This window comes from Pipistrellus kuhlii, unplaced genomic scaffold (assembly GCF_014108245.1).
Source record: "Pipistrellus kuhlii isolate mPipKuh1 unplaced genomic scaffold, mPipKuh1.p scaffold_m20_p_4, whole genome shotgun sequence".
NCBI classification, from domain to species: Eukaryota; Metazoa; Chordata; class Mammalia; order Chiroptera; family Vespertilionidae; genus Pipistrellus; species Pipistrellus kuhlii.
Genome location: NW_023425540.1, coordinates 30277089 through 30304536, shown reverse-complemented (window position 1 = coordinate 30304536; position 27448 = coordinate 30277089). Strand labels below are relative to the sequence as shown.

General features: G+C 36.0%; 1 protein-coding gene and 1 long non-coding RNA gene across 4 annotated transcripts; one reads left to right on the top strand and one right to left on the bottom strand.

Annotated features, from left to right (window-relative positions):
• Nucleotides 1–216: 216 nt before the first annotated feature.
• On the top strand, nucleotides 217–25239 carry TRIM23 (tripartite motif containing 23). Of its 3 annotated transcripts, XM_036409268.2 has the most exons (12): nucleotides 217–371; nucleotides 5780–5942; nucleotides 6968–7089; nucleotides 9339–9617; nucleotides 10332–10514; nucleotides 11381–11596; nucleotides 12122–12256; nucleotides 20352–20481; nucleotides 21290–21400; nucleotides 22566–22690; nucleotides 24239–24344; nucleotides 24674–25239. In XM_036409268.2, exons 1-12 carry the CDS (start codon nucleotides 291–293, stop codon nucleotides 24730–24732), a joined length of 1710 nt encoding a protein of 569 aa, XP_036265161.1. In that variant the 5' UTR covers nucleotides 217–290; the 3' UTR covers nucleotides 24733–25239. The 3 variants fall into 3 exon arrangements, with proteins under 3 accessions (XP_036265161.1, XP_036265159.1, XP_036265160.1); XM_036409266.2 differs by having other exon boundaries at nucleotides 24239–25239; XM_036409267.1 differs by lacking the exons at nucleotides 217–371; nucleotides 5780–5942; nucleotides 6968–7089; nucleotides 9339–9617; nucleotides 10332–10514 and adding an exon at nucleotides 16827–16857 and having other exon boundaries at nucleotides 11459–11596; nucleotides 24239–25239.
• On the bottom strand, nucleotides 20583–21406 carry LOC123651160. The gene is made up of 2 exons (XR_006739669.1): nucleotides 21272–21406; nucleotides 20583–20987 (listed from the first exon to the last, which is right to left on the bottom strand). It is a non-coding gene; the product is annotated as an uncharacterized LOC123651160 (long non-coding RNA).
• Nucleotides 25240–27448: the final 2209 nt, after the last annotated feature.

The window sequence follows — 27448 nt, the reverse complement described above, 5'->3', positions numbered from 1 at the left end:
CTCTTGGAGCGAGAGTTGCATCCCAACATTTTGCTTCTCTTTTAGCTTTAATTTTTTTTTAACGTTATTCCTTCCATCAGTGGCAGATTCTTTAATAATAATGAAAGCGGCCACGCGCAAGGATGTGCAGCCGGAGGAGGAAGGAGGCGGTCCTGGGAACATCTCCCCGCCCCGCGCAGTACTGCGCCTGCGCGCCAGTGGAGGGCGCCGAGGCTTCTGGGTAGGTGGCTCTGCCCCGCCCCTCCCCTGGAGGCCCTTTCGGGTGCTTCTGCAGCGCCGCTCCTGCAAGGATGGCTTCTCTGGTTGTAAACAAGGCTGGATCGGGACTGGACGGTGGCCGTCAGGGCAGCTGGGGCACGGCCGTGGTGAAGGTGAGGGGCCCTGCGTTCTCTGTCCTCCACCATTGGCCTGCCTCGGGTGCATCCCCGAGATGGGGCTGCAGCGCCGCGGCCCCGGCTGCTTTGGGCGGGATGCGCGGCCTCTGGGCCCCTCTTGGCCGTACCAGCCAGGCCCTCCCCTCCGCGACCGGTCTTCTGTTCTTGCCAGTTCTCTGCCTGGCATCAGCTAGGGGGCATTGGTGAAAAGAAGCGAATGGGCCTGTGAGAGTGATCTGGGCTTTCTTCCCCAGGTCTTCTAATTTTAATTAAACTCGACAGGCATTAATTAGCTTATTTTTATTAAACCAAGCCATTATTATCTATAGGGATTATGTTGGCCTTTTAAATCGCTAGTGTCTCCTTAGGAGGTTGATGTTTATTCGTGTTTTACAGGCGAGGAAACAAAGGTTTACGTTAACAGTGTGTGGCAGAGCCAGGGTTGACTGGCTCTAAAGTTTGCTTTTTACTATTGCATTATGTCCATGATCAGACATCAGTTATGGGGTCACCTGCCTCTTCCTCTCTTGGTCAACACTTTTAAAAATATCTATTTGTATTGATTTCAGAGAGGAAGGTAGAGGAAGAGAAACATCAATGATGAGAGAGAATCATTGATCGGCTGCCTCCTGCACGTCCCCTGCTGGAGATGGAGCCAGGAAACCGGGCATGTGCTCTTGACCGGAATCGCACCCAGAACCTTTTAGTCCCGAGGCCAACGCTATATCCACTGAACCAAAGCAGCTAGGGCTTGGTCAACACTTTTAAGAAGTCTCCACCAGCAACAGAGCTGGACAGTAACACTAGGGTCTATGAATTGCCCTATGCTTGAAGTTTGAAATTCTACCCTGTGTAAATGCTCCAAGATGCCGTTACTAAAAAAATCAGCTGAAATAACGTGGAATTCATTTTTCCTTTCCACTGTATATATGGAAAATTTGGAAGGGAAACTGATCATAATGGTTTATAGATTCCCTTATTTATAACCTGAGATATTGATAATGCTCATTACTGGCTATATATTCAAATCACTGAGCACGTTTAAAAAAACACAAACTGATGCAGCCTTCCCTCACCCCAGTTCTGATTAAGTTGACATCAGTATATTTTTTTACATTCTCAGAAGTGATTTTAATGTGCAACCATGTTTGAGAACCACTGGACCAGGTAATATCTGAAGTATTTTTTATTTTCAATAACCTTCTAATGATTTTTCACCTAATGTTGGTTTTATATGACAACAAATGATACATTTCTGCTCACAACTATGATATATTATCAGTCAGTATTGGTGGTTGTTGATTCATCTGATCTTTATATACTCATATTGATGAAGTTATTCTAAAAACACAGAGCATATCCAAGATGCAAAGGAGCCCTCTTATTATAAGGTATATTATGTGGTTGAGATTTTATTTATGGAATTGTATTTTTTTTAAGTAGAGAATATCTGAAAATTATTTTGTGAATTATCATGAATTAAGAAGTTGTATTGGGCATGAATATTATTGCTGTATCTACTTTGTTATCCTGTTTACCTTAAAATCTAAAAACTATCCCAAAGCCTGATGGTACTCCAGTTTGTAATAGCACACAGTTTGTAATATTAGAGGCTCACTTTACTCATTTTAATCTTTATGGGTAATATGTGCCTAAGCTGTGCAGTAGGACAGTCCTTTTTGGCAAGAACCACATGATGTAATTTCTAAGAAGTATGTTGGTATAATTGTTTTAAATTTGTAATTTTCCTGGATGAAAGCAAAGAGTGTTACTTGGAAGGTAAGAATTGAAGTATAGTAATGCTACCATTATGTAAACTGGCCTCTTGTTTAATGAACAAATTGACAATGGCATGGCTTTTATCATTAGAGAAACAAAGAAAAAAAAATCTAAAGTTAATATTATTTACATTCAGGAAAGAATCAGGAAAGTTTCTTTTGAAAATGGCCCTCACCCTGGCCACTGTGACTCAGTTGGTTGGGCATTGCCCCATGCACTGAAAGATTGCTGGTTGAAATCCTGTGTAGGGCACTAAAGAGAGAGAGAGAGAGAGAGAGAGAGAGAGAGAAAGTGAGCCTTCTTAATCTTTTAAAAATATGGACTGGTTAATTAAAATTTTATTTATATGCAATAAGTACATGTAATGAAGTCCTCTTTGGCATATTTGTAAAGTTTATAAAATTAACAGCTATTCTATCTAGGACTTTATCTTATACCTACTAGGGGCCCAGTGCACGAGTTCGTGCACCTTGGAAGGAACTGTGGGCCATAAGGCTGCAGTGGGCACAGGGGTGGGTCTCCTCCACGCCTGTGCCTGGCCCTCCTGCTGCGGCCAGCAGCCCTGCTCCTGCCTCTGCTCCCCCGCTGACAGCGTGGAGCTATTGGGGCCAGCGCCAGCTTTGGGTGCAAGCAGGGCCAGTGCTGTCAGCTGGTGTGAGCGGCTGCTGCGGCCCAGATCGCCCTTCAGAATCAGGGGGAGGTGGAGAATCCCTGAGGGGTGATTGGGGCTGGCGCTGGATGCCAGCAGCAGGTGCGAGCAGCACCAGGCAGGACCATGGCGCACAGGAACAAAGACTTTTCAGTAACCACCTGAGGTTCACTCACATGACAGCAGCTGGTGCCCAGCCTTGGTCTGGTGCCCCTGCTCACATCCACCATCCTGCCATGGCCGAAGCCTGCCATGTTCCTTACACACCCCCTGGTGGTCAGTGCATGTCATAGGAACCAGTTATTTGGTTGTTTCGCCATTTGGTTTATTTACATATTAGAGTTTTATATACATAGATTGTTAGCCCAAATTCCTATTCATGAATACTGAAGAAAGAATTTCTTACTCTGTTCTTTACTGAGTTGGTGCAAAATAGTCTAATAACTTTATTTTTGTACCCATGTTTGGTTTACTAATCAGTGTACTTCTAGTGCGTTTTGAAGAAACCTATAGTAGCAGCATAAGTTCTTTTAGCTTGTGCAATAATAAGGTCAGAAATATAAGATATAAATGAACTAAGTAAAATTTTAATTTGGTTCTTTAGAGTTTATTATCATAAACAAGTAAAATGTATTGTGTCACATTAGTGAGAACATTTGTAAAAAATGTTGCATTTATTTTATAATATCTAATTCTGTGGTGAATATCTTTTCTCTATTTAATTGAATTTGATATTTAAGTGAAACTTTTTTCCTGCGTTAAAGAAAACAGGATATGCCCTGGCCAGTTTGCTCAGAGGATAGAGCATCGGCCTGCAAACTGAAAGGTCCCAGGTTCGATTCCGGTCAAGGGCACATGCCCGGGTTGTGGGCTCGATCCCCAGTGGGGGACTTACGGGAGGCAGCTGATCCATGATTCTCTCTCATCTTGGATGTTTCTGTCTCTCCCTCTTCCTTCCTCTCTGAAATCAATATAAATATATTTAAAACAAAAACAGGATAAATTGAAGTGTATGTGTGTATTATATATACAATTTATGTGCAGCTATTTCCTAGCTCTTCCTCACTAGACTACATTGTTTTGCAGTATATGAATGTACCATAACTTTTTTTCTAGTCTTGTATTGGTGTATACTTTGTTTCTGATCTCTTGCTAATGCAAATGGTACTGTTAAGAATTAGCATATAAGCACATAGGTCTTCTTACACATGTGTGAAATATTTGTAGGATTAAATTCCCGAAGTGTAATTGTTGAGCTATTATAACTTTTGATAGTTATTGCCCAATTCCCTTCCAGAGAAGCTGTATCAGTCAATAAAACATTCACAGCAACCAGCAATGTACGAGAGAGATGCTTTCTGACACTTGCCCAGTACAAGTGTTTTTTATCTAATCTGGAAAAGTGTACCGATATAGCTTTCATTGCATTTCAAAGTGTTTTGAGTGATAATGAACATCTTTTTATATGTTTAAAGAAAAGACTACATGTGGTAAGAAAAGACAATCTTTTCCTTTTGTGTGTGTGTGTGTGTGTGTGTGTGTGTGTGTGTGTGTGACGTATGTGTTACATTTAAACTCCTATTGAAACATCCTGGGATGCAAGCCAATTATGAATTACCTGTTTATTTATAGTGAAAGATGCTTCTATATCAGGTAGTCAGTCCAAAATAATTTCAGCGTTAAGATTAAAATTTTAATGGAGTAAGTATGACTTCCACTCTGGGTTTCCTTTTTTTGGGAGGGTGGTGGTGGGTTAGGGTTTCTATTTTTACCCCCTGTTATGTATTTGTTGGGGATGGTGGTTAGACACTTTGTTTTTATTTTGTTGGACTTTAGTTGGTATTTGGAATACCCTGTTCCTGCGAGCTTTTTGGTCTAACAGGAAAGACAAGTTGGAAAGCCAATAAAGGTATTCCCGTGTTTTGGGTGTTAAGATAGACACTTATTCATGGTACATGGGGCCCCAGGGACACTGTCATTTCATTGGACTGAGCTGTAGGCAGTCCTGTGAGATGCAGTGTTTAGGAGTTTGTTGGTTTATTCAGGTAAAAGAGGACCCACTAGAAAAGTGTTTATTTAGCTATTCCCTCAGGATTAGCAGAAAGAAAGTGGCAAAAACAATCTTGTTTTGGGAACTACAGATCAATTGTAGCAGGTCATAGATGGCAGGCATAGGAGTTTGTGGTACAATTAAACAGTTCAGAGTGGGTATATTTTTAAATTAACAGAAAATTGTGAAAAAAAAATTGTGAAATACTTCAGATATATTAAGAAATAAAAGTACCAGAAATCCTTCATTGATATAAATGTGGTTTGTTGACTAATTATAAAACAAACTCATGGACCTGGGAATCAGAATTTGTCAATTCTTGTCACCTTCCTTTTGACTGACTACGTGGCCTTGGACAAGTCATGTACTTGTCATTGGAACTAGGTAGACAAAATATTCTCTAACCCGTGGCATATTTATTAATTGAGAACAAGGAATTGAAATTTATATTATGTGATATAAGTGGAAACTGGATACTTCAAAATTACTTATAGTCTTAACATGTTCTTTATTAGAAGGGTAAATTGTCATCCTAGCACATATTCCAAATTGTTTTGCCCAATTTAATGGTGATGTTTTGGAGGTTAGGTAATTGCAGAGGAGTTGTTTAATAATCCATGTTTGGGAGAATTATATTTTGTTTCAGATTCAGATGTAACAACTCAAGGCATAATTTTCAAAAGATAAAGATCATGATAATTTACACCATTATCCTAGTCCCTAACACAACATTTCAAGATTTCACTTTGATGTAATTTTGGTAGGGTCTGTCAGATGAAATGATAAAAGGTGATTTAAAGTTTTCCAACGTAGGAGGAATAAAGTAATTTAATAAGATTTATTCAATATATCTAGATCAGCTTTAAAAAAAAAATGTATGCTTTTAAAAATCACTTAAAGACCACATGCTCCCTTTTCAAATATTAGGTGCTGGAGTGTGGAGTTTGTGAAGATGTCTTTTCTTTGCAAGGAGACAAAGTTCCTCGCCTGCTGCTTTGTGGTCACACCGTCTGCCATGACTGTCTCACCCGCCTGCCTCTTCACGGAAGAGCAATCCGTTGCCCTTTTGATCGACAAGTAACCGACCTAGGTAGGAAAATATATGTGTATATATTTAAGGTTTAAAATTGTCCGTGGAATACAAACATCATAGGAAAAATTTTTTCCCCACTTGATTTTTAAAATTGTACACTAGTAACTACAAGGTGGATTCAGTTTCTATTAAGGCCAGTAGTCTTTTAAGTAAAAATTAGCTCAATTTTAAGTACTAATTTTATTTAATGTTATGAGATGTTTATATTCAATGCTTGTTTATATATGAAGAACTTTTTAAGATACCTGCGAACATAACCTATTCAAAGAAATAAGAAAATTGCCGGCACCGGTTTGGCTCAGTGGATAGAGCATCGGCCTGCGGACTGAAAGGTCCCGGGTTCGATTCCGGTCAAGGGCATGTACCTTGGTTGCGGGCACATCCCCCATGGGGGTGTGCAAGAGGCAGCTGGTCGATGATTCTCTCTCATCGACGTTTCTAACTCTCTATCCCTCTCTCTTCCTCTCTGAAAAATCAATAAAATATATTTAAAAAAAAAAAAGAAATAAGAAAATTATTTTGCCTGAAGCCATTGATACAATAAAACAATTGGTTGTGACAGAATTTTTTAAAAAGGAAATAAACCTAAAACAGTGTGTTGCACACTGTAAGAGTGAACACGGTATGTGAAACATTTGTTTCAGTTATATATATATATGAAGTGTTCCTGGGTTGCAGTGAAAACTATTTCTTACCTTAGGCTACTATAAAAATATTTCAAAGCACTTATTTTAGAATAGATAGTAAAAGTCAGTGACAGAATAGGATTTATAAAGTTAAATGATAGGAAAATAATAAAACTTGAAAATATGTTTTTATTTAGAATGCTGAGGAGTTCTGTTTTTTAAAGAGGATATTAAGACAAGTGTTCTATCATAAATAGAAAATGGGGTAAATTTGCATTTTAAAAATTTAGACATTAATGGCTAAACTGCTTGACAGAAATTACTATTGAGGTCTGAGGTAAAGTGATTATAATTGTATTCTATTAGATTTAATTTTTATTTTTATATTTATTCTAGGAGATTCAGGTGTTTGGGGATTGAAAAAAAATTTTGCTTTATTGGAGCTTTTGGAACGACTACAGAATGGACATATTGGTCAGTATGGTGCTGCAGAAGAAGCCATTGGGATATCTGGAGAGGTATTGATTGAACTTGGTGAAATATTTGTTATGAGCATGGATTTTTTCATTTAATTTAAAACATTTGCCATAAAAAGCACAATATTACCTCACTTATTCCAGCAGGTAGGATCCCAGAAATAAAACTTTTCGTACATTACAATTCTTAAAGCAACAATAATTCCAACAGAACAAAAGTAACACTAAAACCTGAATTCTTTCACAATACTATACCCAAACTATGTCTTGTATATAAGCTTGTCTCCCTATCCTAATTTCTTTTTATCTCAGAAAGTGAAAGAGTAAGATTATGGAAGAGTAAGAAGATGTGCATTAAAGCCGAGGATACAAAAGTGAACTAGTGAACAGGAAAGAAGGGAGGGAGGGAGGAAAACTTTATGAAGGAGGCTATTTAATATAGAAAAAAAATGCCTTAAAGATAGCACTAGCTCCCGAGGGAATTACTACTACTAAATATCTTTATGAGAAGGTTAAATTATGTGTAGGCGTATCCTCTTTTTCCAGACAGATATATTAGAAGTCCATGAACACAAATTAAAGTACATTTTTAATACTTATGGAATTAATTGCCTGCATAGCTCATAGGCTGTTCTGGATATAAGAATAGTTGTAGTAATTAGCAGTTATTGATTTTGGTGATCAACATCAAGGTAAAAGAAGTAAAAATGATTTCACTTCTATTAAATCATGATGATTTCTTTATATAAAGTAAATCCTTGAAATGAATTTCAAACTGAAGCATTGTTTTCTGAAATTTTTGCAGTTCTTTCAACACACTCTAGATATTATCTTTATTTCAAAAGACATTATAGTATTATCTGATGTTGACCTTGTAAATTACTTGTCAGATCTTGGAAAGCGAAGACATGAATTTTTATTTTACATATACATATTTCCCATAATTGCAAACAAAGCTGTCTAACTTCGTGTTCTTTTTTAAATTTGTGATATTGAGTGACACCATTGATGTATTTAAAAATTTTTATTTTTGGAAAAATTTTATACCAAATCTCTCCCTTTCTAATTATGGCCTTTTAATATTCAGCAAAAAAATTCCAAAGCTTTCTTGGTGATCTGACATGTAAAATTTTCCAACTTGAAGCTTTTTAATAATTAATGAAAATTAGAAATAATACTTAAAATGGGGGATGAGGACACATATGTAATACCTTAATCAATAAAGAAATTTAAAAAAAGAAATAATACTTAAAAGCTTAATACTTAAAAGCATAGGTGTTAATTGTTTATTTGCTTGAATCAGTGGCTTTCAGTTAGAATTGTGCATTGGACTCACCTGTGAAGCTTTAGAAACAAGTACACAAACTCAGACTTCATCTCGAACCTATTGAATTCTTTCCCAGGTTGGATTCTTGACAACATGGTTTTATTTTTATTTTTCTCAAATCTTTATTGCTGAAAATATTACATATGCTCCCCCTCCAACCCCCCCTCCCCCTATTAGCCCTCTTTGGCACCATGGTTTTAAAAACTTTATAGCTAATTCTGATGCACACCCCTTGCTGTCTAAATAGCATTGTGCTTCTCTTCTTCCTACATATCATTATGACTTAAAGCAGTAGATATGTGTGTGTTTTTTATTAATCCTCACCCGTGGATATTTTTTTTTTTTTTTTTTTGAGAGAGAGAGAGAGAGAGAAAGAGAGAGAGAGAAAGACAGAGAAAAACATGATGTGAGAGAAACACATTGGTTGGTTGGCTTCTGCATGTGCCCTGACCAGGCCCTGGGCCGGGGAGGAGCCTGCACCCAAGGTACATACCCTTGACTGGAATCAAACATGGGACCCTTTGGTTCACAGGCCAATGCTGTATCCATTGAGCCAAACCAGTGAGGGCTAAAGCAGTAGGTATGTTTTTAATATCAGTGGTTTTAGTCTTAAAAAAAGAATTCTAACCTCTATTCAGTTTCTTTCTTGTAAAGCGAAGGGATTTTGTAGAAGTGAACTTTACTCTGACTGTGAATCTATGAGAATAGTTTTATTTTTGGCCTCAAGTACATTAGCATATATTGATAACCAATTTTGGGTATAGCTTCTCACCCATAGAAATGAATACTTTCTAAGATGAGTAATGAATGAGTACAAATACAATTTGTACTAATTACCAGTGTATTTTCATATAAAAAGCCTGATTAGTTATAAAAAAAAAAAGATCATAGGCTTTTATGTTTCAAAATTTGTCATGCTATGGTGATTGGAGTTCAGTCTAAGACATTAATTTGTTTTTATCAGAGCATCATTCGTTGTGATGAAGACGAAGCTCACGTTGCATCTGTATATTGCACTGTATGTGCAACTCACTTGTGCTCAGAGTGTTCCCAAGTTACTCATTCTACAAAGACATTAGCAAAGCACAGGCGGGTGCCTCTCGCCGATAAACCTCATGAGAAAACCATGTGCTCTCAGCATCAGGTGCATGCCATTGAGTTTGTTTGTTTGGAAGAAGGCTGTCAAACTAGCCCACTTATGTGCTGTGTCTGCAAAGAATATGGGAAACACCAAGGTCACAAGGTATGAATATAAATAAACTGGATGATTTTACTTAGCTTACCAGCTCACAGTTTGTTTGGTAGACTGAAAAGAAATGAGATTTAATTTCTGAATAACAAAAATTTCAGTAGAGAAGCATCATGATTCTTTTTTTTTTTATTAATATATTTTTATTGATTTCAAAGAGGGAGAGAGAGATAGAAGCATCAACGATGAGAGAGAATCATAGATCAGCTGCTTTCTGCACGCCCCCGCACTGGGGATTGAGCCCACAGCCGAGTCATGTGCCCTTGACAGAATCGAACCTGGGACCCTTCAGTCCACAGGCCAACGCTCTATTCACTGAGCCAAATAGGCCAGGGCATGATTCTTTCTTTAATGAAAATAGCTTTCCAGCAGGAAACAAAAGTTATCTTCTTTAATGCATGTCTCCATAATGCACTGGATTGTTTTGATAATATTTATGTCTCTTGATGAACTACTTGTGATAAAATTTTAGATACTAGTGGTTTCTTGGTTAGTGAGAAATGGATTTGTAAAAATTAAATTATTGCTTTGCAGGATAAATAGTTATTGGGTGAAGGCAAATTAGCATTTTGTATGCTGTGCTTTTGTAGATGTGGTAAAAAAGCCACTTGTGGTTGAAAGTTTTTTAATTAATAGGAGTGATTTAAGTAATTTTTTATATCATTGGTCAAATACTATGAGTTTTTTCTATAATGTTGCATTTTATAGCATTCAGTATTGGAACCAGAAGCTAACCAGATCCGAGCATCAATTCTAGATATGGCTCACTGTATACGGACCTTCACTGAGGAAATCTCAGATTATTCCAGAAAGTTAGTTGGAATCGTTCAGCACATTGAAGGAGGAGAACAAATAGTGGAAGATGGAATTGGAATGGCCCACACGGAACATGTATGGATTTTTTAATTTGTTCTTTACCTATTACCCTTTTCCCTTCTTACCTTTCACCTTCTATTATTTATTGAGCAATTATACTGCACTAATCATGAAATAATTTTTTTAAATTATTTATTTGTTGTCTAAAGTTTTACATATGTCTCCCTTTTCACCCCTTAACTCCCTCTCCCCTAGCAATTCCCACCCCAGTGTCTGTGTCCATTGGTTATGCTAATATGCATTCATACAAGTCCTTTGCTATCTAGACCACTCCCCCACAGAGCTAATGTGAAGAATCAAATTTTAGAATTTTTAAGGATATAGATGGTATTTAAATTTTTATTATTTCACATACATAATCTTTGTTATAGTTACTTTTTTTCATTTAAAAATTTTTATTGATTTTTAAAAAAATATATTTTATTGATTTTTTATAGAGAGGAAGAGAGAGGGATAGAGAGTTAGAAACATCGATGGGAGAGAATCATCGATCAGCTGCCTCTTGCATACCCCCTACTGGGGATGTGCCGGCAACCAAGGTATATGCCCTTGACTGGAATTGAACCTGGGACCTTTCAGTCCGCAGACCAACGCTTTATCCATTGAGCCAAACCGGTTTCGACTGATTTTTTTTTTTTTTTTTTAAGAGAGGAAGGGAGAGGGAGAGAGGATCAGAAACATCAATGAGAGAGAAACATCAATCGGCTGCCTCCTGCACATCCCCCACCAGGATGTGTCCGCAACCAAGGCACATGCCCCCGACCAAAATCAAATCCGGGACCCCTGAGCCCGCAGGCCAACACTCTGTCCACTGAGCCAAACCAGTCAGGGCATTCTTTGTTATAGTTAGAGTTGCTTAAACTTTATTTTTATTTTCTTAGGTACCAGGTACTGCAGAAAATGCCCGGTCATGTGTTCGAGCTTATTTTTCTGATCTACATGAAACTCTGTGTCGTCAAGAAGAAATGGCTTTAAGTGTTGTTGATGCTCATGTTCGAGAAAAATTAATATGGCTCAGGCAACAACAAGAAGATATGACTATTTTGTTGTCCCAGGTTTCAACAGCCTGTCTCCATTGTGAAAAGACTTTGCAGCAGGTAGGTAGTTTAAACATAGGAAGGAGATAGTTAAAGGAAAAGAAATTTTAAGGTTAAGTAGATAATTACCAGAGGTACACACTAGTCTATTTTATTACTTTAATAAATATTGTTATATTATTATATGTTACTGCATTCATTAACGTTCTTCTTAGGACATGGTCTCTATAACCTCCAATTGCTCCAACCAACAAATCAGTGTCCTCTTCTTCATGTGCCCTCCCCACCATAAAACCAGGGGTTCTAGAACTTCTAACTCTGTCATTCTTAAATTCATAGCACATGTAATTATGGCTCATTCTCATAATGGTATATAATGTTGAGTGTATGAATTACATTTCACAATTTATTCATTCTTCTGTTGATAGGTTCTCAAATTCTTTATTAGTGCCTGATTATTTTTATCCTAGTCAAATTTACATTTAGGTTAACTTTGAATATTATAATCTTAAATGATTTTTTTTTGAGGTTTGATAATATCTCTTTTTTACCTTGTTTATAAGAATACTGTCTTCTCTTTCCTAGGATGATTGTAGAGTTGTCTTGGCAAAACAAGAAATTACAAGGTTACTGGAAACATTGCAGAAACAGCAGCAGCAGTTTACAGAGGTAGCAGATCACATTCAGTTGGATGCCAGCATCCCTGTCACTTTTACGAAGGTAATGTACCATACTGCACTTTAGGTTTCTTTTCTGATGATTCATTGCTTAAATTCCATGACAATCAGCTTGAAAAGACAACTAAGAAATTCATGAATCATAGGATTAAAAAAATCTATTAGTGAAAAATAGAAAGGGGTTTAAGGAATCCTTGTACCCAACACTCACTTTAACAGTGAAAAACTTTTAAATTTCATCTCTCCTTTCCCCATTCCCTTTTCTAGCTGCAGGCTCCCAAGTTATTTTGAAATGAACCCCAACATACTTTATCCCATATAATTTCATCTATGAAATATTTTCAGATATATTTCTAAAAAGTAAGGAGTCTTAAACATAACAAAAACTGTTATCACACCTAAAAATGTAACAATAGATCTTTAATACCTTTCATTATCCAGTGAGTATTCAGATCTCCCAGACTGTTAAGAACTTTTTAAGGTTTTTTTTTTTTTTTTTTGTATGTGTGTTTTTTTAAGGCAGAATCTTGTACTTGTTTGATATATTTTAATCTCTTTTAAAGTAGATTCCCCTAATTTAAAAACATGCATGTGTTCCACTTTACGTTCTTTTTTTAGGGACTTCTAAAACAATTTAAAATTGTTATATATAATGTGTAAAACATTTTATTTATATATATATATATATATATATATATATATATATACACACACACACACACACACACACACACACACACACACACACATATACATTTATCTCCAGCCATGAGATTACTGAATTGTATGGTAGTTCAGTTGCTCACACCAATGTCCAGAGTCAAATCTATAAAGCAAGATTCACACAGAGCAGTCTAGCTTCTATCCTTGACCCCCTACCCTCTCCTCCATTCCCCATAGAAAACTATTAAGAATTTTTTCTGAGTTTTATTCATCATTTAAAAATAGAGGAGGCCCTAACCAGTTTGGCTCAGTGGATAGAATATCAGCCTGTGGACTGAAGGTTTGATTCCGGTCAGGGGCATGTAACTCGGTTGTGGGCACATTCCCAGTGGGGGTGTGCAGGAGGCAGCTGATCGATGATTCTCTCTCATCAATGTTTCTAACTCTATCCTTCTCCCTTCTTCACTGTTAAAAAAAATCGATAAAATATATTTTTTAAAAATAGAGGAAAATTTTATATTCTTAAAATTTTCTACATTTAAAGGTAGAATACCTTGTACATTTCTCTACCTTGCCCTTTTCACTTAAGTGTTATGTCCTGGAGAACACTTCATGGCAGTATACAGTGCCATTTTTTATTTCTTTTAATAGCTGCAAGATACTTTATTGTGAGGAGGTACCACATTTTTTTTATTGTGGTAAAAAAATAATAAATATTTACCATCTTCACCATTTTTAAATGTACAATTTAGTATTGTTAAGTATATTCACATTGTGTGGTTCAAATCTCCCGAAATTTTTCATCTTTCAATACTGAAACTCTGTGCCTTCTAAACAACTTCCTTTTCCCCCTACCTTGCCAGCTCTTGCTAACTTTGTTTGAATTTAACTACTCTAAGTACTTCATATAAGTGGAATCATACATTATTTATCTTTTTGTGACTGGCTTATTTTATATAGCACAATGCCCTCACAGTTAAATCTATGTTGTAAAATGTGACAGAATTGTTTGCTTATACCACCTTTTGTTTATTCATTTATCCATTGAAAGACATTAGCGTTACTTCCACCTCTTAGCTATTGTAAATAGTACTACTATGAACATGGGTGTACAGATATTTCTTTGAGACCTTGCTTTCAATTTTTTTTGGATATACATCCAGCCACGAGATTACTGGATTGTGTGGTAGATCAGTATTTTATTTTCTGAGAAAATGTACTATTTTTCAGTGTTTGCACCATATTATAATCCTACCAGCAATGCATAGGGTTCTAATTTCTCTAAATTTTTACCACCACTTGTTACTTTTCGATATTTCGTTTGGGGGTTTGGTATTTTTTTATTTTTTTAATAGTAGCCGTCCTAATAGGCATGAAGTGATATCTCATTGTGGCTTTGATTTGCATTTCTCTGATGATTAGTAATGTTGAGCATCTTTTTATATTTTTTGGCCATCTCATATCTTCTTTGGAGAAATTTTGTGTAAGTCCTTTGCCTGTTTTTTAATTGAGTAATTTGATATTTTGTTGTTGAGTTGTAGGAGTTCTTTATATATTCTGGATATGAATCCATTATCAGGTACATGATTTGCAAATATTTCCTTCCAATACCTACGTTTCTGCTTCATTCTGTTAACTGTGTTCTTTGATTCATAAAAGTTTTTATGATTGATAGAGTCCCATTTGTCTGTTTTTGCTTTTGCTGACCATACTTTGGTGTCATACATTCTGAAATCCAATGCCATGAAGCTTTTATCCTGTTTTCTTTTAGGAGTTTTATAGTTTTAGATTTCATGTTTTGGCTTTAATTTATATATTCATAATCCAACTTTTATAATTGTATATCTTCTTTTTAAATTCACCCTTTTATTCTATATAATTAATAAAAGTCTATATGTAAATCGTCCCCTCGGGTAGTCATTCTACTGGGAGACCAGGAGTTAGACTGTTTGCTGTGACGTGCACTGACCACCAGGGCGCGGCGGCCAACCTTCTGTGGCACCCGGTGGCTGGCTTCGACCGCTCACCAGCTCCCTGAGGTGGGGGTGACATGGGGCTGGAAGTGCAGGGAGAATGCTGGGTGTCTGCTGAGCTTGCTCGCACTCTGCCTGCTCACCTCCCCCGGGACGCCAGGGCTCGCGCTGCAGGGAAGCCCCGCACTCAGGTGCCGGCGCACCTGCACAGCCTCTTCCGGGTGAGCCCGGCCATGGCCACAGGGACTGCAGGGGCCGCCGGGCTCCCTGTGGGTTCGCACAGGAGCTGGTCTGTGAGGCCAGCCGGCAGAGAGCACGCTGCCCACCTGGCTTCCATGCAGCACTGCAGGGCGGCCCAGAGGCCCACACTGTGCCCTGGCCTGCGGTGTCTCTGGCCACGCTTACTGCGTCTCCGCATGGGGACTCGCACACCGTGACTCAGGTGGAGGGGGCACGCGGGGGCCAGGCCAGATGTGCTTAGATCGCCAGCCAGGCCTAGGGTCTGCACCGGTGCACGAATTTCATGCGGGGCCTCTACTCATTAAATAAGGAGCTTCTGTATCTCTCATAATGGTTTCTGACTTAAAAAGTCTATTGTCTGATAGGATAACCATTCCTCCTCTTTTGGGAATGATTTGCATGGAATATTTTTTTCCATCCTTTGACTATGAACCTATATGTTCTTAGATGTAAAGTGAGTCACTTATAGACAGCCTATTGTTGGATTTTGTTTTTTCTTCCTTTTTTTAATCTTGTTTTTTCATCCATATAGTCAAACTATGTCTTTTGATTGGGGAGCTAAATCCATTAATATTTAAAATAATTATTGATAAGTAAGGACTTACTATTGCCATTTTGTTAAATGTTTTCTATATATCATGTAGCTATTGTATTTTTGTCTCTCCTTTCCTCCCTTACTGCCTTTTTTTTTTTTTTTGTATTTTATTGTTTTGTAGTGACATGGTTTGATCTTCTAATTTTCTTTTTTTGAAATATTTTATGGAGGTTTTTTTTGGTGTGTTTACCATTGTCATTACATAAATATTCTGTTTTAAACGTTAACACTTTAACTTCAATTGCATACCTGTTTTATTCCCCACACTTGGTTACTGATGTCACAGAACACATTTTTATATACTGTATACCTATTAACAGGCTTACGGTTAAAACATTTTCAATTACAGTTTACATTCACCATTTTGTATTTATTTCAGGGGTATAAAATGTTTTTGTTATTTCAAGTCTATAAAAATTAAATTTATACACCCAAATTACAACAGTACAGGTGACTATTTGTTCACAGCTAGTGATAATGACTCCCTCAGCTATTGCTTTTCTGAGAAAGTCATTTTTTCCTTCCTTTTTGAATGACAGGTTTGGCATATATTATATATAGCATTCATTGTTGACAGCTTTTTTCTCTATTAAAAAATTATTTTTAAATTGCAGTTTATATTCAGAATTATTCTGTGTTAGTTTCAGATGTAGAGTGTAGTGATTAAAGACTTATGTACTTTACAGAGTAATCCTACCCTGATGTTTCAGGTACTCACCTGGCCCCATAGATATTTATCGAGATATTGACTATATTCCCTAGGGTAGAATCTATATGTATGTGATTAGTCCATAAATACCAATTTGTACTGCTTAATCCCGTCACCTTTTTCACCCAGCTACTGTCCCCTCCCCTTTGACAACTGTCAGTCTGTTCTGACAGTTATATTTTATTTTATTTCAGCACTTTGACTATATTCTCCCACTCCTTTCTGGATTCCAAACTTTCTGCTGAGAAAACAGCTGGTAATCTTATGGAAGCTCCTTTGTATGTGATGAGTCTTTTTTCTCTTGCTGCTTTTAAGATTCTTTATCTTTGATTTATGACAGTTTGATTATAATGTGTCTCAGTGTGGGTCTCTTTGGGTTTATCCTAGTTGGCATGCATTGAGTTAGAATTTTTATGTCCATTTCTCTCCTCAGATTGGGAAGTATTCAACCATTATTTCTTCAGGTAAGCTCTCTATGCCCTTTCTTTCTCTTCTCTTTCTGGGACTTTCACAAGATAAGTGTTGATCTCCTTGCTAGTGTCCCATAAATCCTTTAGGGTTTCTTCACTCACTTTTTTTCTCCTCTAACTTGATGATTTCAAATTACTTATCTTCAAGTTTGGTGATTCTCTCTTTTGCCTGATGAAGTATGTTATTGAAACCCTCTAGTGAACTTTTTCAGTGCAGTTACTATATTTTCATCTCCAGAATTTTAGTTCTTTTAAAAAAATTCTATCTCTTTTTAATGGATCAACCGAAGGACTTGTATACATGCATTTAAGTACAACCAATGGACACAAAACTCTGGGGAGGGAGGATATGTATGGGAGAGGGGGGATGGTAAGATATGTACACAGATAATAATTTAATTAAAAAAATAAAAAAATAAAAATGGAAAAAAAATTCTATCTCTTTGATATTCTAATTTGCCTATTCTTTGTTTTCCTGATTTTATTTATTATCTGAGTTTCTTTTAATTTATTAAGTATCTCTATTACAGGTATTTCAAGTTCTTTGGCAACTCATAGATCTGGAATTTTATTTATTCCTTTGATTGGTTCATGTTTTCCTGTTTCTTTTACGCCTTGTCTTATTTTTTGTTGAGGTTTGGGCATTTGAATAAATAACCACCTCTCCCAATTTTTATGAACTGGTCTTGAGCCTGGAGAGACCTTCACCAAGCTAGAGATTCTAGAATTCTAAAGCCTTTTCTGGGGTTTATCGCCTCTGGGTTGGTGTGTGTGCTTTAGCTGCCTTGAATTCTTGAAGCAGCTTGCCTCTGCATTTTTTCAGAAGCCAGTAATCTCTTATCCTCGCTGCACCGCAGGAGTTCTAATGTGCCATGTCCTTGCCTCTGTTTCTAGTGGCGTTCAAACTGTGCCATTGTTGTCCCTAAGAGGTTCAAGTTGGGTGAGACAGTAACCGGTCACTATCTAAGGCAGACTCCAGATGAGCCAGACACGGGACGCTGAGTAAAATCTCATGTTTCTGTCCTGGTATTGGGAGTTTTCCTTTTAATTGCATTATGCCATAACAGGTTAGGCAGGGGCATAGGTGGGTATGCAGAATTCTAACAATTTTCTTATCTCTTGTTGGAATCCCTTTTTCGTTTTTTGTTGCCCTGATGTTTAGCTTCACAACTGGTCTCTAGAATCCTCACAAAGATAATCTGGTCCATATATTGTTTTATTTCTGAAGTGTAGGACTGTGTGGAAGTGTATATTTAGGAGCCATCATCATAAAGATGGTAACTGAAGCACATGGAGTAAATGAGAATATGTAAATGAGATAATGAAATGAGATAAGTAACAGACCTCATATAGACTTTCAAGTACATCAATATTTAAAAGGTAGACAAAAGGAAAATGGGAGGGAGCATCCAAAAAGGTGGGATAAAAACTAGGATAGGGTTGTATCATAAAAGAAAAGCATGCTAAAATGAGGAGGCAAAATAATAGTTACCAACAATTATTTAGGAGCTGCTGTAAAGACTTTTATACATGTTTTAAAAAAAATCCTTTGTGTAAGTTTGGTACTATTTTAATCCTCAATTTATAGATGAGAGAAGTGAAGCAGAGAGGTCATGCAGCTAGTAATATGTACATTCATTACAAGAAGTTGTTCATTATGTTAAATTCAGAGATGATCTAACATCTGTCAGTTGGTTAAATCTTGGCTTAATATAACCAAGTAATTGAAAGAGAAAGGCAGGTCTTTATGTTTTGAAATGAAATTATTCTATAATATACTTTTGAGTATAAAAGTTAGTTGAGCCAAAAAAGGTTTGGCTCAGTGGATAGAGCGTCGGCCTGCAGACTGAAAGATCCCAGGTTTGATTCCGGTCAAGGGCATGTACCTTGGTTGTGGGCACATCTCCAATGGGGGTGTGCAGGAGGCAGCTGATTAATGATTCTCTCTCATCGATGTTTCTAACTCGCTATCCCTCTCTCTTCCTCTCTGTGAAAAATCAATAAAATATATTTAAAAAATAAAATAAGTTAGTTGAGTGTATATATATATTTTTTAATTTATAATCTTAAAATGTATTCTTGGCTTGGCTGGTGTGGCTCAGTGGTTTAGCATAGATCTATGAACCAGGAGGTTATGGTTCAGTTGCCAATCAGGACACATGCCAGGATTGTGGGCTTGATCCCCAGTGGGGGTCATGCATGAGGCAGCGATCAATGGTTCTCTTTCATCATTGATGTTTCTCCCTCTCTCTTCCTCTCTGAAATCAATTAAAAAAAACATTTTTTTTAATATATATTTGTTTTGCCTTGGCCAATGTTTCTAAGTGGTTAGAGCAACTGAAAAGTTGCAGGGTAGATTTCTGATCAGGGCACGTGTGGAAGGCAATCGGTTGATGTGCTTCTTTCACATTGATGTTCTCTCTCTCTCTCTTTACCTCCTCTCCTCCTTCTCTTCCACTCTCTCTGAAAAATCAATGGAACAAATATTTTGAGGTGAGGATTAACAAATAAACAAAAAGTATATTTGTTTTGTTTGTGTATATTAACTAGTATGTTCATAGGAAAGTGTCTGGAGGTATAAACACTGAGTGGCCAGGTTATTATGATTTCTGAATGCATAATAATCTGGCCACTCAGTGTATATCCTATATAATAAAAGGCTAATGTGCAAATTGTCCCCTCAACCAGGAATTCGACCAGCAGGCAGGCCGGCCAGCCACCTATGTCCCCTCCCTCTACCCAGGCTGGCTGGACCCCACCCATGCACGAATTCATGCACTGGGCCTCTAATACACACACACACACACACACACACACACACACACACACAGTGGCCAGATTATTATGCATTCAGAGATCATAATAATCTGGCCACTCAGTATATATGCAGTTGTTAACTGTATATTTCTGGGAAGTGAGCAGCAATTTTCATTTTTAATTAACATATTTATTAACATACAGCATAAGAACCCTTTGAAGATTCAGTTGAGCCAAAAATATCTGGATTCCCTAGTCGGTTTGGCCCAGTGGATAGAGCGTCAGCCTGCAGACTGAAGAGTTCCAGGTTTGATTCTGGCCAAGGGCACATGCCTGGGTTGTGGGCTTGATCCCCAATGGGGGGCATGCAGGAGGGAGCCAATCAATGATTCTCTCTCATCATTGATGTTTCTATCTATCCTTCCTTCCTCTCTGAAATCAATAAAAATATATTTAAAACAACACACACACACACACACACACACACACACACACAATATTTGGAGAAATTAAATTCATTTTTAATTTATATAAAAATATAGTAGTAGTCAGTTTTAGTAAAGGATAGGGTATTAAGGAATACTACTCTTTTCTTTCAGATCAGATTTCAGTGATTGAGGAATGAATAGGAGAAAAGACAATAATTAACAATGACATTTTATAAGTAAAAGTATAAATCTTAATGCTTTCTATGTCAAAATTAAAAGCTTAAAATATTTTTAAAATTATAGGACAATAGAGTTCACATCGGACCAAAAATGGAAATTCGAGTTGTTACCTTGGGATTAGATGGTGCTGGAAAAACTACTATTTTGTTTAAGTTAAAACAGGATGAGTTTATGCAACCTATTCCAACAATTGGTAAGTATGAGTATTGCTTTTTACCTTAACAAACCTTGGCTTACAGCTGGGTTTTTGGGCTCTTATAATAGTCAATCTCTCATGGAGATGGGCTTTTTTTCCTGCCTGTAAGACACCGGCATTTCAGAGGGAAAATGCAAGATTCAGTGGCTGTAGGATTGAAATGTGGATGGTGAGATAATAAGAAGGAACAGAATTTTGGTGGGACAAGTGGGAAGGAATGAGTGGTGACCTTGTTGAGGGTTAAGGGTGAGGGGATGGTAGTGGTACAGAGTTCGCAGATATTTGTGTTTTAAGGTCCTAAGGATCCAATTTTAGTTATAGGGGACTAATAACTGATAAAGGTATACATTACCCTCATAGGTTGATTAGAAGTGGAGTTGGTTGGGCAGAATAGATATTGCTGTTTGAAGATAATTGTAAGTCACAGTGATAAACGGGGAGATACCTTGTGTTGGTGTGTCACTCACTATAAATATAAGTTCAGTATTAAAATAACGTTTTTTCTTGCTGAAACCAGTTTGGCTCAGTGGATAGAGCGTCGGTCTATGGACTGAAGGGTGCCAGGTTCGATTCCGGTCAGGGTCATGTACATTGGTTGCGGGCACATCCCCGGTGGGGGGTGTGCAGGAGGCAGCTGGTCGATGTTTTTCTCTCATCGATATTTCTAGCTTTCTATCCCTCTCCCTTCCTCTCTCTGAAAAATCAATAAAGTATATTAAAAAAATAAATAAAATATTTTTAAAAAAGGAATATGTCCTTATGGCCCTTTTCCTATTAAAAAAATAACTTTTTTTCTTAAATACAGGTTTTAATGTGGAAACTGTAGAATATAAAAATCTGAAGTTCACTATTTGGGATGTAGGTGGAAAACACAAATTAAGACCATTGTGGAAACATTACTACCTGAATACCCAAGGTAAGAGAATAAAATGACATCTTACTTTTTCAGATTTCTAGGATGCCAGTTTTCAGTATATTGATTTACTTAAATAGTAAAGCTGATATTTAAGCATTTATTAAATATTGATTATACCTTTAAATATTGGTGGCCAGCCTCACATTATTTAAGAAACGAGGTGGAAAGGCTGGAATATGTACTTTGGTATAGTTCATGAAAAAACCATAATTATAGCATAAAAATAATACTTAGCTTATATATGTGGGCTGTTATGAGTACTGCTCGTTAACAGTTAAATTCTTAGTGTCATGAGTATTATCCCTGGCAGTATTGTGGAATATGGAATTTGTGGTGTATGGTTATGCTGCTCAATTCAATGAAACATTTATCCCATTATAATATCTGAAAAGCTCCATTTTCATTCACAGTTATCTGCAGAACCACCGATAGTGGTTTGCTGTAGACCAAACTCTGATACGTCACATATATTTCACCCAGCATTTATTCATATTTGGGCCCCATTCTAACTTTTGCCTCCTATATCCCAATATGAAGCTTATGTTTCTGCCTTTTCCATACGTCATTCTACTTTCTGCCTAGAAGAGAGATTAGATAATTATGTTTATTTTCGGATTTTTTATATTTAGTATGAGCCAATGATTAATGGAAAAAAAGGAATTTTGATCATGAGGAATGGTTAAATGTCTGAATATGTTGTCTGAATACTAAAGAGTATTCATTCAATAAATATTTATCAAGTTACTGCTGGGTATTTTGAATACAATCTATGTGGAAAGTGCTGTGCTTGGTGCCTAGAAAGAGTACTTTGGGGAGATAAAGGTGGTGATTTATTTGTAAAGGATTCTCTCTTTGTAAAAGAAGTAGTAATCAATGAGTCAGTAGCACCAATAGGTAGATCATGAGAGGTACATTTTCATTCATTAAGAGGAAATATTAATTGGTAGAGCAAGTGTAAATCCTGTTATGGGTGGGGAAATGAAAGCTGAAAAGTTACGTGACCTATTTGAGATCATGCCATTAATTATTGCTCCTATAATAAGCAGCCTTTTCATAAAAATAACGGTAGAATACCCATAATATTATAATGAGAACATTAAATATTTTGTCCATTTACTGAAACTTAGCAGGTGACTAACTGAAATTTTTGTCATTTTGTTGGTAGCTGTTGTATTTGTTGTCGATAGCAGTCATAGAGACAGAGTTAATGAAGCACACAGTGAGCTTGCAAAGTTGTTAACAGAAAAAGAACTCCGAGATGCTTTGCTTCTGATTTTTGCTAATAAACAGGTAACACATTTGTATTTCAGAATACTTATTTTTAGTAGTTTTGTGTATTTCACATCATAAGGTAGCTAGAAATATTTCAAAAGAGAAATAATTAGTAGATATTTATGAAGTTTCTGCTAAATATTCTGAATGCAATCTATGTAGAAAGTACAAATTCTGTGCTTCATACCTTGGAGTATTCAAAAAGAAGTTAAGGCAGTTGATGTTCTCGGGAAACTCCAATGTATTTAAGTAAACATGTAAGTGAATATTTATGACATTCTAATACAAAGAAAACTGGTAAGTAACTTCAGTCATATTAACAAAGTGTTACGGCAAATTAGAGTAATTCTATAGGTGACATCTTATAAGATTTATAAAAAAAAAAAAGTAGGATTTTGGTTGAAATTATGGATAAGTCTTTGAATAGTATGTGAAGGCAAGAATATGGTAGGCAGATAAAATAAAAGCATTTGTATTTTTAGGGCGCATCCAGTGAACCTATATGTGAGGAGCAGGTAGAGGATGAAGAAAATCTAGAAAAACAGATGAGGCCACATTGTGGGATATTTAGGTTTTATTCTGTGAGGAAAGGAGAACCATCAAAAGGTTTTTGGATTGGTTGATTGTAAGATCGCATCATTGATTTCAGACTGTAATCCTGGTGGTAGGATGTAGAATTAATAAAGGCTAGAGACAGGAAGATGCAGTAAATTGCTGCAATGATTCAAGTGAGCGATTTAACAAGATCCCTATTTAGGGGAATAGATAGGCGGAAGCAGATTGAAGATATTTTATGATGGTAGAATTGTTAGAATTTGGTGATTGAAAGGGGAGGATGAAGGACAGGGAATAGCAGAAGATTTCTAGATCTTGACCAAGGTTTCTAGGAGGATCAAAATGGTTTTAACTGCCACAGAGTGACTTACATGTTATAAGGAGGAATAGGATGAGGAATATAGGATCCCCCTAATTAAAAATTGGCCAAAATAAGCCGATAGGCTTCACTGTACTTATGATTAAAGACATACAAATAAGACAAAATAAAATATCATTTTCTTATGATCACATTGTGAAAGACAAAAATCTTTGAGAATCATCAGACTCACATACACTGTGCTGTGGTTATTAAACTGAAACATTTTCTTAGGGAGAAATGCTTATACCCTCTTACTCTGTAATTATACCTCGAGTAATAGGTATATCCTGCAGACAGATATCCTAAGATTATTCCACAGATACTTTTGCAAATTATATAAAAAAAAATGTATAAATATGTATGTATTTGTAATAGCACATAAGCACACAGCTTCACTATAGGATTGGAACATTTGGTATAGTACTGGTAAAGAAAATGATGTTGCACCTGCACAGTGGAATGCAATTCACATGTTAAAATTAATGTGGAAATCTGTTTGTCCTGCTAATGGAAAGCTACCTATATTCAACATGTGTGTTAAGTAAATAACGAACAAAATTAGAGTATGTTTCTGTTTGTGTTTATTCATACAAATGTGCATGAAAATTTTCTGGAAAAATATGAGAATATTATGTGTATGTATCTTTCAGGATGTTGCTGGAGCCCTTTCAGTAGAAGAAATTACTGAACTTCTCAGTCTTCACAAACTGTGCTGTGGCCGTAGCTGGTATATCCAGGGCTGTGATGCTCGAAGTGGGATGGGACTATATGAAGGGTTGGACTGGCTCTCACGGCAGCTTGTGGCTGCTGGAGTATTGGATGTTGCTTGATTTTAAATGCAGCAGTTGTTTCAAGTTTTGTGGTTAAGAGTTCTTTTGCACATAATATGTTGTAAGAAATTCTACATCTCAAAGATAGTTAATTTAGGATATGTATATGAAAGGAATTTTGGATTGGGAATTCAGTACAATATTGCTTTACCAAAATTATTCTATGGCAACATTTAAATATCTTATTGAGATTAAATTGGATTAAATAGGGACTTCTTTAGTTTGTATTTTTTAAAATGTACATTTGTTAGTGATTTTTTAAGATTATATGTGACCCATATATTGAGAAAGAAATAGTTACAGAGAAAGGGTAAGTGAAAGTGTATTCTTATAGCCAACCGAGTGCCTAAAGACCTCAGTGCAGTAAGTGAAACATGGCTTCTTGTCTTTCCTGAATTCTGGCAGTATTTAGTAGTAAGAATGGTAATGACTTAATGAAATAGGATCCACAAATTGCATCTTTGGGTTATAGGATTACTTTTACCTTTAGTAACAGAAAAACTTTAAAGCTAAGACTATAAGCTATAGAAAATTAATATTTTATACAGTGTTTTATTAAGACTTTCTCCTAAAGCATTTTGTATAAAACCCAGTGAGTCAAAATGAAATGCTGCCTAACTAGGCCTGATTTGTAACATTGGTACTAACCTGAAGAATAATTAATAATAATAAAACTGTGAAAGTCAGTTATGTTCTAGATGATCTTCACTTATGAAAGACCAGTTTTCAGAGCTGAACCTGGATGTATTATTTCCTAGGTTATAACTCTAAACTAGCCCTTCTACCTTTTCAGCATATTTAAAGTACTTATTGTTTTTTTTTTTAATTGCATCCTTAGTGAGAACTACTATACATAAAAGGTAGTAAGTACACAAAGAACCAGGGTTGCCTTTACATAAAAGAAACATCTAAGTAGAAAATTACCTTTACCTTATGAGAAGTCATTTAAACAGTGTGTGTGTGTGGGGGGGGGGGGAATGCTTAGCATTTACATCATTTGAAATGTTTTACCAAAATAAGTGCATTTATCTTGACAATAAACACAATTAAGGTTCTTTGTGACAAGACCTTGAAAAGCTAAGAGAAAAGCACATCTAAGAAAAGAAGAAATATTGAAAAAGTTAACATCACATTTCTTATGCAGTATTGTAAAAGTTTAGAAAATTCTGTACTCTTTACTGGTTTTCATATTTTAAGGATGTTCTCTTATTTTGGCAGTATAATTTATTATGTTTGAACATAGCTAGATTGGATTTCTTGTGTTTTTTCTTTTAATCCTCACCCAAGGACATGCTTAGAGAGAAAGAAAAATATTAACGTGAAAAGAGAAACATGGATCAATTACCTTCTGAATGCTTCCTAACTGGGGATCAGACCTGCAACCCAGGATTGTGTCCTGACTGGGAATCAAACTGGCAACCTTTTGGTGCAAGCGATGACGCTCAACCAACTGGGCCACTCTGGCCAGGCGGATTTCATGGCTTTTTAAAATGCTTTTTATATTTTAGGATGAAGTTCAATCATAATCTTAGTTGAACTACTATGAGGACATTAATGTCTGATGACAAGATATGACTTGGTGGTACTGTTTTAGTTCATTCTTTACAAATATATTTTTGTTTAAAAACAAAATACATTTTAATTTCTAATACTTTTAGAAAACAAAGCACTAAAAAACTGTCCATTAGTATTATGGGCATTGTGTAAATAATATAATTATATTGTCCTTTATTTTTCAAGTAAAAGGTCATGCTGTTACTTGTGTAGTTTGTGCATATAAATAACACTTATGAATTAAATTATTTAATATTGGACTGATTGCAATAACTGTGAAAAATAAAGATGTTACATTTGCCTGTGAGCCCTTGAACTGTTTATCTAATAGGTAATTGAAAGAAAAATGTCTAACACTAATATGTAAACTTGCTTTCCTTGTAAATTATTTTTACTTTACTAATTTTGTTAAACTTTGTAATTCACATTCTTAGCATATTACTAAACACAATTTTTAAAACTGTGCTTAGACCTGGTTATAATGTACATAATAGTAATGTTTGTGTTTTTTTTTAAGAAATATTTTTCTTAGGCCATTATTACTATTCGTGATTGTATTCTTTCACTAATGATTAGTTAAGATTGTGCTAGTTCCCTCTGGGAACTGTCAAATTTAATAATAAAGAGAAACATGTTAAATACAATCTACTAGGATTTGATTCCTAGCCCTGAGTTTCTGTATTAAGCCTACATATTACTGTGTGATTTGTGTAAAGCAGGTTTTTCAAGTGAGTAGCCATGGTGTGTAATTCTGGAATGCTTTATAATCACCAGAAGCCATTTTTGCATTACACATACGATCAGTATAGACAGCAATAAACTGTTACAATCCTTTTAAAGAAGTCCTATCATTATTCTAAAACTTGTTTCTTGAACCATCTAATAGTAGTGGTAGTAACTATTTTTAAAAGTCATGTTTAATATAAAACTGAAACCTATGTACATAAACAGCAACGTGGTGGTTGCCAGAGGGAGATGGTGGGGGAAGAAAAGGATCCTAATATGAGGTGAAGGAGAAGATTTGAGTTTGGGTGGTGGGCACACGGTCCGTATACAGATTTTCTAAGTTAGTAATCCACACATGTAGACTAATGTCACCCCAATAAAATTTAATGAAAAAAAAAATTCATGTTTGTGTAGTGAAGACAATAAAACAAAATAGGGTAGGGATTCACATGTCAAATTTGAAATGTAGTATATTAAAGGCTTAGAAATAATGTAGTCTGTATTTGCAACCTCACATTTTAATGACTATTATAACTAGTGTTTTGACTAAAATTTTGCATTGAAGTCTGTTGTTTTTTAAATATTAAACTTTACCTTGTTTCATTTGAAAATATAGCATTTTATTTTGTGTGTGTTTTGTTTTTGTTTTTTAATTCAATTTATTGGGGTGACATTGGTCAACAAGCTCATATAGGTTTCAGGTGTAGGCTTCTGTAAGACCTAAATATTGCAAGAGAACATAGCATTTTA

Coding starts and splice junctions, on each gene's coding strand:
- TRIM23 (XM_036409266.2), top strand. CDS start 291: ATGGCTTCTCTGGTTGTAAACAAGGCTGGATCGGGACTGGACGGTGGC. Junction 11,597..12,121: donor GTGAAAAGACTTTGCAGCAG/GTAGGTAGTTTA, acceptor TCTCTTTCCTAG/GATGATTGTAGAGTTGTCTT. Junction 22,691..24,238: donor TGATTTTTGCTAATAAACAG/GTAACACATTTG, acceptor TGTATCTTTCAG/GATGTTGCTGGAGCCCTTTC.